This window comes from Gavialis gangeticus, unplaced genomic scaffold (genome assembly GCF_001723915.1).
Source record: "Gavialis gangeticus isolate Ggan-Ray unplaced genomic scaffold, GavGan_comp1, whole genome shotgun sequence".
In the NCBI taxonomy this organism is placed as follows: domain Eukaryota; kingdom Metazoa; phylum Chordata; order Crocodylia; family Gavialidae; genus Gavialis; species Gavialis gangeticus.
In genome coordinates, this window is record NW_017728995.1 from 42,702,646 (window position 1) to 42,716,480 (window position 13,835).

The 13,835-nt window shown below is 39.2% G+C and overlaps 1 protein-coding gene across 4 annotated transcripts in view; it reads right to left on the bottom strand.

Moving 5' to 3' along the window:
* The window catches only part of TRPC1 (transient receptor potential cation channel subfamily C member 1), a 48,270-nt gene that overhangs the window by 21,231 nt on the left and 13,204 nt on the right, over positions 1-13,835 (bottom strand). For all 4 annotated transcript variants that reach the window (XM_019503559.1, XM_019503558.1, XM_019503560.1 and 1 more), the window contains 2 exons: positions 8,519-8,714; positions 3,733-4,069 (listed from right to left, as the gene is read on the bottom strand). In XM_019503559.1, coding sequence (XP_019359104.1) covers positions 3,733-4,069; positions 8,519-8,714 — 533 coding nt within the window. The remainder of the gene's footprint in view (positions 1-3,732; positions 4,070-8,518; positions 8,715-13,835) is intronic.

Genomic DNA, 13,835 nt, shown 5'->3' on the forward strand with positions numbered 1-13,835 from the left:
AGGAAGTCCAGGAAAGAGAGTAAGAGAAGGAGATGTCACTACATTATGTTGTACACACTTTCTTTTACTGGTAGTAGCAGAATCTGCTGACTAGTTTTTTGCAAAATGAGGACTACCTGATTTCAAAGTATTTTAGTGACAAGAAGAGAGGGATTTCTACATTAATTGTTAAACAGGATAGAGTTTGTTTAAATATAAAAGTTCAGCAACTATAAAGCTGCAAAATACCTAACTGCCTCAAGAGTACTGGTACTTCTCTAAAAAAAAAGTTTAGTAAATGCATCTAATGTAAACAATATTTCAGGACCAAAATATAGCTGCCTTTCTAAAAGTCAGCTTTTCCCCAAAAAGTAATTATCCACACATTTCCAGAATAGCGTGACATATATTTCTGGGAGTGCATTAGAAAATGTGCCAGGAAAAAGGAAGCTTCAAAACTGTTCAAGTAAGGTCAGTGATTCAATAGAAATTTTCCATACGTAATCAAAAAAACAGGGAGCTCTGAATTTACAAAAGTTAAAAAAGATTCTGTTAGTACCACAAACTCACAAATGGATCTAGGGCTTTTCAGATGGCTATTTTTTTCCTTACTAAAGATACGCTGTTAAAATCTACCCATTGTTTACTACTACCCACTATAAAGAAAATTTCACCAGGCTGCATTTTATTAGCTAAATATGCATATTAGAACTGGAAAATTCATAAACCTGAAAAGACATTTTTCTGAAACATGGCTGATTATCTGTGGATCTTAAGTGTACAATTATTTAATGTTCTTTTGAGTATTTGGACCATTCAGATGCTTGCTACCATAATAAAAATAAGGAGATAAACAGTATTTACATTTCTGGCAACTAACATTTGTTGGATTTGGCCTACCTTGCAGGATTTTGCAAGTTCTCAATGAATGAGGTCCAGCAAAAGTAAACATAAATAATCTAGGAGAGAGTCTGCATGACCTTCCTTGTTGCAGGGTAAATTCTGTTCAAACGTTGCAAGATTAAAGCCAGACCAAAAAAATACATGCTGTCCACAGTTTTCACAGATGACTCTTGTTTAAGTTTTCATTCTTCCTAGTTTTGGGTCTTGCCCAGGAACTTCCCTAACTCTTCAATGTGCAACTGAACTGACCTAGGACTTTATACAAAAAGTATTTAAGGTAAAAAGCAGCCTTAGAACTGCAGCATCACTTATTTGTCTGGGAAATCTATCCAGGGACACAGGTTGTTGTTCTCAGTCACTTATTTCAAATGGTGAGGTAACACTATTCCTCATTTTGAAAGATGAATCTAGTTCTATGCAAAACTCACTTTAACTTGGAGTCGTAAAGTCAATACAGAATTTTGGCTATTTTATACTATTGATTCAGTGAAGTTACTGACAATCTCAAAGTTTAAAGTTAGATAAGATTAAATTAGTTAATGATTAGATGAAATCAACACTGTTCCTTTTCTCCCAGTTAATTTAGGTATTTTTTGAAAATCACATATGCACACTACCAAGTTATACACACAATAAAATGTATTGCTTTGCATCATTCAATGACAAAATTGCAAGAAAAATGTAATGCACTTATATTATTTCAATATAAATATTAAGATCCAATAATCCTAATAAAATAGGTAAGAGTTATGAATCTTGGCACCACATCAGTCACTTACAACCTCACCACAAGTATGCAAATCCCTTTTCAACCCTTCATAAAACCTATGCTTATGTTAGATTTCCAAATGCATTTAAATTCTTGGAAGAGACAGTTTATTTTAAAAATAATCAACTATGTAAACTATGTTAGAATAGTTTCTACTCCCTAGAACTAGGAACAGGGAATTACTAACTTGTTCATTCTGGAAGGGAGAATGATCCTTATTAACATCTACCCTTAGAGAAGTTCTGGTACTTATGTACACCATGGGACTTTTTTAGTACAGGTGCAGTTTTAGAAATTCTTATGAAACACTAAGTATTTTTAGTTATCCAGTTACTCAAAAGAATCACTGTAAAAGGATTTTTGCTTAAAGTAACAGCACCTAAGCAAAAATATAACTTTTACAACTGTTTATTTTAAAAACTTCCTACAAATGAGGATACATATCATGTGCATCAGTCTATATTCCTTTTACATAGTATCTTTTGAGAATTAACCTACATTTAGGCTGCTAGACTCAACAAAAAACCTTTAAAAAGGGCTGAGAAATTCATACATCAGTCAAAGTTTACAAGGTCAAGTCTATCCAGAAGTGGTACATGTGCTCCCTCTACTGGCTCTGCACCAACCAGAATTAGTTTGCAAATATTATTCTGTCAGATGTGCTGACATTATAGAAGATACTGGTGTATAAAAAGGAAGCACCATTAAAATACCATTAAAAACACAAAAAGAGAGAGTACGAAAAAGTCAGTAGGTTTTCAATTATATTAAACATAAAAGGATTTTTACATGAAAGGGCTAAAAAAAAAGGTCTCTTTTAGCCATTTGCCAGTTTAGTAGTGGCTTTAAGTTTCACTTCATACAACATGAAAAAACAGTCAAATATTACAGAAGTAGAGGTGAAAGGTCATGTTGCTGATGACAATCTGTAATAACAAATAAGAAATTTGTGTCCAATCCATTACCTCCTTCTTAACAGGGCAGAATGAAGGGCTGGAGAGGACTCATATTTAAACCCTTTGAAATGAGAGATTTTTCACCATTTTAACGCTTGACCAAAAATAAATAATTTTTTTTTTGAAATCCATCAATACAAGGGGAATGTACAGGGGGTCCTCAGGTCTTCAGAGACCCATATACTCTAAAGTAAAAAGATAATATATAAGACTTGATTGAATTTGATTACATATTTATTCCAAGAACCAGTAACTAGGAGAAATTGTACTGACTTGCATAAAACACCTGAATTTTTTTAACTGAATTTGTTATTTCCAATGGCATATAATAATAATTTAGTGGCCTTTTTCTCTACCTTTTAAAGCTTTAACTAGTTGCACTAAAATTCTGATATACCCTAGCATAATTCCAAACCACCAGGGAGCCGAGAATATTATTATTATTATTTTTTTTTTTTTACAGGAATATAAAAAACAAAGAAGCTCAAAGGGTTTGGCAGAATTTAAACAGCTGCTTATAGGTGACTGACTAAAAAAACCAAAACAATTATTGACAAACTACTGACTAAACAGAGCCCACCATAAACAAAAGTACCTAGTTATGAAACCACTGAAAAAATAAAATTACTTTGGAAATACTTCTACCTATACTTTTCAATTTGACATTCAAGACAAATCATTGGCTATACCCCACTATCTATTACAGAAAATGTAGCTATTCACAATCAAAAATGCACATACTTTTAAGTAAATATTAAAAATACTAAACACTGTGAAGAAACACAGTTCCCACACTGATATATCAACATCCCAAACCACATGTCACTTTATTTGTGGCTGAAAGAGCATTCTAGTAGAAATTCTGAAGTAGCATCCCCAGGCCCCTATGTCCAGTTACATCCTAGTACACTTGGACATGCTAACTTTCTCTGATAACTAGAGATTGCTTTTACAGCAGATCATATTCTGTCTCTGAAAGTGTGTTGTTCCTATCACCGTCTATCTTCAAACTAGCTAACAGGCACCAGTCACTGAGTGGAACTCTGATATCCTATAGGAGCAGTACAAACATTGCCAGATCAGTCAGAACCTTTTGTTTACACTTTTTATCCATCTGTTACTTACCAATAAGCCATATTATCAGAAGATAATCTATTCTCTCAAGTGCGGGCCCCATTGTGTTCTTCTTATCTTCATTATAGACAAGTGAGTACAAGTTAAGCAACAACAGGAACGTGAAATATGAAGCTCCATGAATAATAAACTTCATAAAAGGAGTGTGAATTATTTGACCTACTCGTGATTTTGGAGCTAACAAGTAACACAGGGACAGCACTGGCCAAAAAAAGCCAACTGTCAAAACAGTCAAAATCTTCTTACAAGTGTGTTTGCGTCGGTAGCCTGCCATCTGTCCAAACCATACAGTATTGAGAAACTGCTGACAGTTAGACTGGGCAACAAACTGTAAAGAAAACAAGCAGTCAGGTCTCTCAATACCAATTTAAACATATTATTAAAATTAATATGCAAGCTGTAATGAGGCAGTTGTGGATCATGTAATCCCATTTTCCACCAAGTAAAAATAATTCATATAAAAATGTATTTTAAACATGTTAATGTTTTAAGAACTTAAAAATACTAACGAAACAAGAAACAAATACTAAAGAGATAATCAAGCATACATTACATTCACCTCCTTCCAGTATCTTTGAGCATAGAACAGCATTAGTGTTTTTATGGTTAACAATGAGATTTCTTGATGTGTCACAATTAACAGTAAGATTAAGAATATATTTTTGAAAACATTAAATTAAGCTGTTATCTAGGTCAAAAAGCCATGCCACGCTCCCATGCTTTTTATTTACTCCAGGACTGATTTGCTAAGAAGCTGTTTCCCCCAAAGTTCACCAACACCAGTATTTTATGCATTGCATCACACTTACCAGGAACAGGAACTGAGGTCACAATGCCTCACAGGATCAGGACCAAAGTAGACAAATAATCCTATACAAATCAGATCCTCTTTTTAATCATTATGGCTATAGTGCAGCAAAGCATTTGAGCACAGGATTAACTTTACAAGACCCAGTGCTTTGCTGAACAAACCACGTTTTACCAGATTTTAATCAAAGTTTGTATTATAATGGTGAGAGGCTTAGGAACTCTTTGTATACACCATCTGGAATTTAATATAAAATGAACAGACAATCCCTTCTTTTTAGTATCACAATATTTTTAAATCACCTCATTAATAAGTTCTTACCTCAACAAAACTATCAACAGTAAAATATTTTGCATAAAACTTTCCCTATATCACTCTAAAAAAATTTCCATTTCATCTAACCATAGTAGTAAGAAAGCTGTGATGATGAACAGAAGCACCTGAGAAATATTTTTGTGCATTTGCTCAACACATACCAAAAATGGATACCATGTCTCTAGGCCTGGAAAATTCACTCAGTCTATCAAGTTTCTTTTTGAACAGCCTAAACTTTATACGACCTCACAAAACCTTTTAAATAGGAACCTGAATTCAGTTTTTAAAGAAGGGTTCAGATTACTTAGAAATTAACTTATGTTGTACAATAACTTCCATATCTGGTTGTCAAGTGTCCTTGGGACAGAAGCCTCCAGATCCATGATCCTGAACCACATTATCGTCTACATAGTCAACACTGGCACAAAGCTTCCAGATTTTTCTAGACTCTCCATATTGCTGTTGATTTGCTAGACGTGGCCATTTTCAAGGGGCTTAGGACAGGTTCAGAAGGGCAACTAAAATAGAAGGCCAAAAAGCCCATTTCCAAGTAACCACAAAGTGAACTTTGTGGACATTACAACTAGTGGGGCCAAAGCAAGGAAAACAATTACCATGCCCAGCGAAAACAGTAGAGAGATCAAATTACACAGAGCAAAATGCTTTAAGATTATACAAGAAAACCTTAAAACAGATCATTCAAACACAGTATATTATAGTTTTTGCTTAAGAATGTGAGTAATGATTGATGTAATGAAATGTATTAAATCCACCTGTTCTGGAAGAGACATTTGTTTTGAGTGCCTTAAGTTTTAAAACCAAAGCTGCCCTATCAGCAAAGACCATAAAATAAAGTAAAAAGAAAATAGGATCATGGCAAGTACCATCACAAACTGGTTAAAGGAGATAAGAAATCTTCTCTCCAAAAACCTAAATTTTGACAAGGATGTAAATCCCACCCTTCAAGGCCATAAAAACTAGTTCAGTCCAGTTCCCAGACTCCCTATGCCTGAAGAAGGGTGAATACGCCCAAAAGCTTGCTAAGAGCTTTTTTCCAACTACTCAGTTAGTCTAATAAAAGATATGACATCTACTCAAAAACCCTGCCTGCCTCAGTGAAGCAAAGAAATTTAAGCAAACCGAATCAGGAAATGAGCATTAGAGTAAGCTACGTACAGATATATGGGGTATAGACAGGAAGGGAAAACCTAAAATGACTTGCTGACAGTTTGGGTGCTATCCTCCTCCTTTCTAAGTATCCAGGGCATTATAGATTAGCATCTAAATTGCACTGTTCTGGATACCCAGATAAACAGTGGGACAAGTGTTTATTCACATAAATGTGTTTTGGGGGTGCAAACAATATAATATACAGCTGTATACTTGCCTCTGCCTCAGAGCACTCATAATCCAGGCAGCAGTAGTCAAAAAGAAATCAAGATTTGTTGTGGAAGGTAGAGCCTAAGAGCTCTACACTTCCCTTAGAAGCCCTCTTGAATTTATAAGGCACTGAATAAGCATTTAAGGCTAGTTAGCTACCAAAGACTTAACAGTTACAAGCATTAATTCATACAGACCATTGTGATGCTTCCCTAAGAACTTCACACATCAAACCAGTTCAGTCCACACAACTGGTCGTGTTTTGGACCTGATCTTCAAACCAGGTATTAAGAACATCACAACCCAGCTAGCATCACAGAAAAAAGTAAGTAGCGGTCAAGTCTACTAGATTCCAAGCACCAAAACAGACCCATTATCCTGATTCACCTCTTGTGTACCTCCTTATGTCCCTAAAAATGCTTAAGTTCAGCTGTACCTCATTATATAAGAAAAGGGCAAGGACCTAGTGATTTATTACCACTGTATTATGATTATAACCAACACTGCATTAGTCTTCAGCGGTCCTTTCTTCTACAGTGCCAATACAGATCACCTTGATTCTCTGACAACATGCACCAGATGGAGAGAAAGGGATGGAAACTCAACCAGTGATGACTAAAGGATGAAACACATAGGTGACCACTAGGCACTTATTATTCAGTATTATTTTTTTTCTTACCTGCTGCGTGCAGAGTCCTGAACTTGCCAGTCAGAAGTCAACTACAAGCTCATCTAAACAAGAAAATATCCTAGACTAATTGTATGTGAAACCATGCCTGGACATAGTATAAAAACAGCTTCAGTAGCACTGCTGAATAATTCATTCTCATCCCCTTTGCAACCCGTGTCATTGTCAGCCATGAAATACTTTGTCCCAAAGACAAGCAGTCAGACCTAAAAGCATGGTTTTAAAATTAAGTCCTTCCTGGATGGATGTGCCCAAAGGGTAGAGATGGAAAGAACATTTATTGATGAGTTCTACAGGATTTAATAAAATCTTTGTTATTCTTGAACAATGTTCACACAATTATACCAAGACAGCTATAGCGGAATAATTAATGGAGACAAGTCTGGGTCAGATGACAAAATCCCATAAAAACGGGAGTTGGATAAAGGAGGTCAGGTACCCAGGCTATGTATGTGACAAAACAAACACTGAAATGGGAATCTGTGGGGATAATTATCAAATTTAGTGTAGGCCATAAGGTATGCTGGGAGCAGTAAGAGTTAAAAGTCTGAAGGTGTAAAGTTTTGTGGAAAACAGTGCATCAGAATATCTGAGATCCATTTAAGAACATCCTGGGCTAGACAAAATCAGGACTAACTGCCATAACAGATTAAAAAAAGCACATAGGATGGTATGAAAAAGCCTAAAACAACAGGTGAGTTGGGGATGGCATAAACAAACAAGTTCACTAAACAGTGAACCGTACAGGTATGACACACCAAACGTCACTGATTGTGAAGCAGGGTTTTTGGTTGTAGCAGTGTTGGTCTAAGGACATAGGCAGGCAAGGGTCTTTGGGTAGATATCTTTATTTAGACCAAATGAGTATTTGGAACACAGTTCTTTGCAAGCTTTTGGGCACAAGCATCTTCTTCAGGCATAGGGAGACTCTGTAACTGTGTGACAGGTGGTCAGTGAGAACGTGAAGAACACGTTTGCTGTGTTCAAGTATGATTGATCATGAGGACAGTGCAACCAAAGCCTGGTACACTAGACATCAAAATGTATGGAGAAATTTTGTAATCATAAAGATCATTAATCAGAAAATTGTAAGACATCAAACCCATATCACTGCATAAATGCTTGCAATGTATAAAAAGAGTAAACAGAAATGCATGCTGGAGTTGTGTTTAAACCTGCACCATTCATGCTGCTGCCCAGTCTGATCACCTGGCTGATAGTCTGAATGAAAGCTGTGCTAAGTGTAAGTTTTTACTCACTGAATGGTTGCTGTATGTTTATTTGAATTGAACCCTATTGTACTAGGACCTAATAGGTCCTTGGAGACAACAATGCTTGGTAGCCTAGTGATAGCGTTCTGCAAACTAATGCAGTAAATATGGTAAAAAAAAATCCTGGTGAAATATCTGGTATTTTGCTTTTATTACCAGACCATAGTATTACATTTTCTATTAACACTCAGTCCCTTGTCACAGTTCTTGTAATTTCTATAGGCAGAATAAAACTTAAATGAATCGCTAGTAAAATCCAGTATAAAAAAGCCTGTGCGTCAGATTAATACACAGCAAAGAGAGAGAAAGACTTACCTCCTTTTGATTATACTTGATGGCAAGCTTTAAGCGACTCAAATTCATCCTCTCTTCTAACAATCCTCGTTTATCTATATGCTCATCACTAGATGTGTGGTTTAGAATAACTTCAAGCTCACGTGAGTTTCGTGCCTGTGCAAGCAAGTCTTTAGCAAAGGTTTTGCACTGCTGGGCTAACTCCTCATAATCATTTCTAGAAAACATGGTAGCAGAAAAGATTAATTAATACACTTAAAACTTTAATTAATACATTAATTGAATCTCTCAGGTGGGAAACCTTAAAATACACTTTAAAAATAGGTTGCTCAAGTTTCATCTACCAAATAAGGGATCACAAGCACTTTCAAAAACTGAAGACACAATCATAGAAAATTAGGGTTGAAATGGAACTCAGGGGGTTATCTAATCCAACCCCCTGCTCAAAGCAGGACCATCTCCAACTACATCATCCCAGCCAAAATTTTTAAGACCTGGCTAGACAAAACTTCCAAGGTTGGATATTCCACTTCTCTGGGTAACCTGTTCCAGCATATTACTACTACCCTCTTACTGAGAAAATGTTTCCTAATATCTAACCTAAACTTTCCTTACTGAAACTTGAGACCATTACTCCTTGTTCTGTCATCTGCCACCACTGAGATCAGTTTAGCTCCATCCTCTTTTGAACCCCGCTTCAGGTAGTTGAAGGCTGCATTAAATCCCCTCTCAGTCTCCTCTTCTCCAGACTAAATAAGACCAGTTCCTTCAGTCTTTCCTCATAAGTCATGTGCCCCAGCCCCTGAACCATTTTTGTTGCCCTTCACTGGACCCTCTCCAGTTTGTCCACATCCTTTCTGTAGAGGGGGCCCCGAAAGTGAACACAGTACTCCAGATGTGGCCTCACCAGGGCTGAATAGAGGGGAATAATCAGTTCCCTTGACCTGCTGGCAACACACCTACCAATGCAGCCCAGTATGCCATTAGGATTCTTGGCAACTATGGAACACTGCTGGCTCATATTTATCTTATTGTCCACTATAACACTCAGATCCTTTTCTGCAGAGCTGCTGCCCAGACAGTCAGCCCCCAACCTGTACTGGTGCATGGGACTGTTCCATCCTGAGTGCAGGACTTTGCACTTATCCTTGTTGAACTGCGTGAGATTTCTTTTGGCCCGATCCTCCAATTTGTCTAGGTCACACTGAATCCTAATCCTAGCCTCCAGCATATCTTACTCCCTTCCCACTCCACTTCATACCAGCTGCCAACTAGACATTGAGCCATTGATTACCACCCTCTTAGCCCAATGCTCCAGACAGTTTTCTATCCACCTTACACTCCATCCATCCAGCCCATACTTCCTTAGTTTGCCTGTGAGAATGTTGTGGGAGACTATCAAAAGCCTTGCTAAAAATCAAGGTATATCAGATCCACTGGATTTCCCACATCCAGAGAACCAGTCACCTTGTCACAGAACACAATCAGGTTGGTTAGGCATGACTTGCCCCTGGTGAATCCATGATGACTGTTCCTAATCACCTTCTTCTCAAAGTGCTTAGAAATGGATTCCTTGAAGATCTGTTCCATGATTTTTCCAGGGACTGATGTGAGGCTGACTGCACTGTAGTTCTCTGGATCTTCATTTTTTACTTTCCTAAATAAGGGCTCTATGTTTGCCCTTTTCCAACCATCTGGGACCTCTCCTGATTGCCATGAGTTTTCAAAGATGATGGCCAGCATCTCTGGAATCTCATCAGCCAACTCCCTCAGCACCCTCAGGTCCATCTCCTCTGGCCCCAGGGACTTGCGTATGTCCAGCTTTTCTAAACAGTCCCTAACCCAGTCTTTCACAGAGGTATGCTCACCTCCTCCCCAAACTGTGCCGCTTAGAGCAGTAGTCTGGGAGCTGACCTTACCCATGAAGATTAAGGCGAAGAAGTCACTGAGTACTTCAGCCTTTTCTGAAACCTGTGTCACAAGGTTGCCTCCCCAATTCAGTAAGGGACCCAATACTTTCCCTGATCCTCCTCTTACTACCGACATGCCTGCAGAGACCCTTCTTGTTACCCTTAACGTCCCTTGCTAGCTGCAACTCCAATTGCACTTTGGCCTTCCTGACTTCATCCCTGCATCACCAGGCAATACTCTTATACTCCTCCCTAGTTATCTGTCCAAGTTTCCACTTCTTACAAGCTTCCTTTTTGTGACTTAGTGTACTGAAGAGTTTCCTGCTAAGCCAAGCTGGTCTTCTACCATACTTGCCAGTCTGCCTGCATATTGGGATGGTTTTGTTCCTGCACTCTCAGTAAGGCTTCTTTCAAGTACAGCCAGCTCTCTTGGACTCCTCTCCCCCTCAGACTGGCTTCCCAGGAGATCCTGCCCATGAGGTCCCTGAGTGAGTCAAAGTCTGCTTTTCTGAAGTCCAGAGTTCTTAGTCTGCTTTTCTCCATCCTTCCTTTCTTCAGGATCCTAAACCCAATCATGTCATGGTCACTGCTGCCCAAGTTGCCATTCACTACTACATTCCCCACCAATTCTTCCCTGTTTGTGAGCAGCAGTTCAAGAAAACCAGGCCCTGTATTTGGCCACCCCACCACTTGCACTAGGAAGCGGCCCCCGACACTCTCCAAAAACTTGCTGGATTGCCTGTGCACTGCTGTACTGCCCTCCTGGCAGATGTCAGGGTGACTGAAGTCCCCCAAGAGAACCAGGGCCTGCGATCAGGAAACCTGCAATAGCTGTTTGAAGAAAGCCTCATCGACCACTTCCCTCCACTGGTCTCGTGGTCTATAGCAGACACCCACCAAAACATCACCCTTGTTGCTCTCCCCTCTAAGCTTAACCCAGAGACTTTCAAAAGGCCTATCCCTAGTTTCATACTGGAGCAATCATATGGCTTTTTTACATAAAGTGAAACTCCTTCTGCTTTTCTTCTCTGTCTGTCCTTCCTGAACAGTTTGTACCCATCCATGGCAGTGCTCCAGTCAAACAAGCTATCCCACCAAGTCTCTGTTATTCTAATCATGTCATAATGAAGACTGCTATATAAAAGTTTCCCTGTTCAGGGTACCAACCTATTTTAATTATGCCTGAGACATCAAATTTTGCTGGAAACATGAAAACAGAGTATTATGTTGTAATATTTAAACTTACTTTCACTAGTGATTTAGTTTCAAAACCCCAAAAGTGTAAAATGTACTAATAGTCGCAATCTATTTATGGTAACTTACAACATTAAAAAAATGCTGATCATTTTAGCATTATTTTTAATCCTACCACTGCAAGTTAACTTGATTTACCAAAAGTGATTTATGAATTTAGTAGGTACAACAGAAAGCCACAGTACTGGCTGGTCTAACCAGGCATTTACTGTATCTCAATCCAAGTCATCTTTGTACACATGGAGAACTGAAAAACTTGCTGAGAAAGAATACTGCCCAAATAAAGAAACCAGATTTTATAAATTGTCCAGAAAAATATTTTTTACCCCAGAAAAACATTTATCTAGATGAGGTTAGGAATTGCTGATTGAGAACTCTCCTACATCTCTTCTCCCTTTGAATTACACAAAGCATAAAACAACCAGGCTGCAGCTTAAGAAATGTGAAAATGAAGAGATAATGCTAAGAAAAATTATGAACAGATAGAGTATAAACAGATCAAACACTGAATTCATACTCTATAAATACAATACTGACATACTGAAGTATGTCATCTGGAGCAGGGGTGTCAAATTAATTTGATCTCGTGGGCCAAATCCAGACTGAGGATTTGGAGTCTAGATGGCCTGTGAACAGCAGCACTGGTATTCGTCTCTGCGCCTGCTGTTTCAGAATGACTGGAAGCCACGGAGTTAACACCACTGCTGCCAATTTTATCCTAAAACCCCCAATTTCTGCAGTGGGTGATGGGGTGTGGGGAGAAGTGATGCGAGAGATGCTAACACTTTTGGTTCTGGAGCCACGCTGAAATAGCAACTCTGGTAACCATGGGAATTAATGACACTGCTGCTGGGCCCTCTGCTTTAGCTGCTGTTGGACCCTGCACTGCCTCTACCTGTTGAACCCTGCACCCTGTGCTCTGGCCACCACTGGACCCTGGCACCACCCCCATCCCACCCCACCCCCTCTGGACCCTTTGCTCTGGCTGCTACTGAACCCTACATTGCCCCTGCCCCCTTAAACCCTGTGCCTTTGCCACTGCCAGACCCTGCACTGTTCCTGCACCCACTGGACCCTCACACAACTTCAATAGCCACTGCAGCAGCCCTCATGCCCTTGGTTGGATGTGGCCCACAAGGGATCCTGCAGTCTGGTTCCAGCCCAGGGCCCCAGGAGAGTTTGATAACTCTAGTCTAACACACTGCTCTTTCCCACCTCAATGGTCAAATGTCCGATTGTAAAACATCTAACATACAGCTACTGAGCTGTGAAAAACAAACCATAATTCAACTATTGGTCATGACACATGTCATATGTCAGCGGCTGCATTACTAAAGTAGATCACAAACCAGAAAAGGACAAAGTGATGCAGGGGCTTTAATATTAATATTAAAGCAATGTCAAGGAAGAGTCCAACTTTAGGATCACAGGGTTGCGAAAGTAATTTCAAAGGTAATCTAGTCCAACCCTCTGCATGAATGTAGAACACTCTATTCCTAAAGCATCCCTGTCAAGTTACCTAGCCTCCTCTTGAAAACCTCCAATGAAGATAAGGTATTACAAGTACTACCTGGCTGCAAGGTTAACTAGTTTCCTGTGGCCTAATAGGGCTGCACATGTAGATGCAAGATGGTTACTGAGGAGCTAATTAGTCTACTTGTAATAAATGTATCATGTAGACATGCCCACTGTTGAGCTTTTTCTGATTCTCACTATCCATTACCCTCCTGGAATAACAGTGGTATCTTCTACTGGGAAGGGAAAGAAAGTTCTCCCTGCCTCCCAGAGCAGCCCTAATTGGCTGTTTTTACCTCGTTACATAGACGTCAAAAGTTAGCCACCTAATGGTCAATTTCCCCAGGATGAGCTATAGCCCAGGCTTAAAACCTATGACTCATTTGAAAAAAATTGTTAGAGTTGCTACTAAACCAGGGGTGGCTAAAATACAGCTCGCAGGGCCCCTAAAAAAATTTAAAAACTTTATATTTATCTGTCCTTGGGTTCCTGTCAAACAGGGAACCCCGCACTGCAGCCCATGTGGGGCTGCCTGTGTCTGCTCAGGACAGCCCTGAATGGGCTGTGAGTGGCTGCAGCAAGGAGCACCAGCCACAGGGTGGGAGAGAGGCTGCTTTTCCCCCTGCACTCAGCACCAGCTCCTTCTCTGCCAGCGAGCA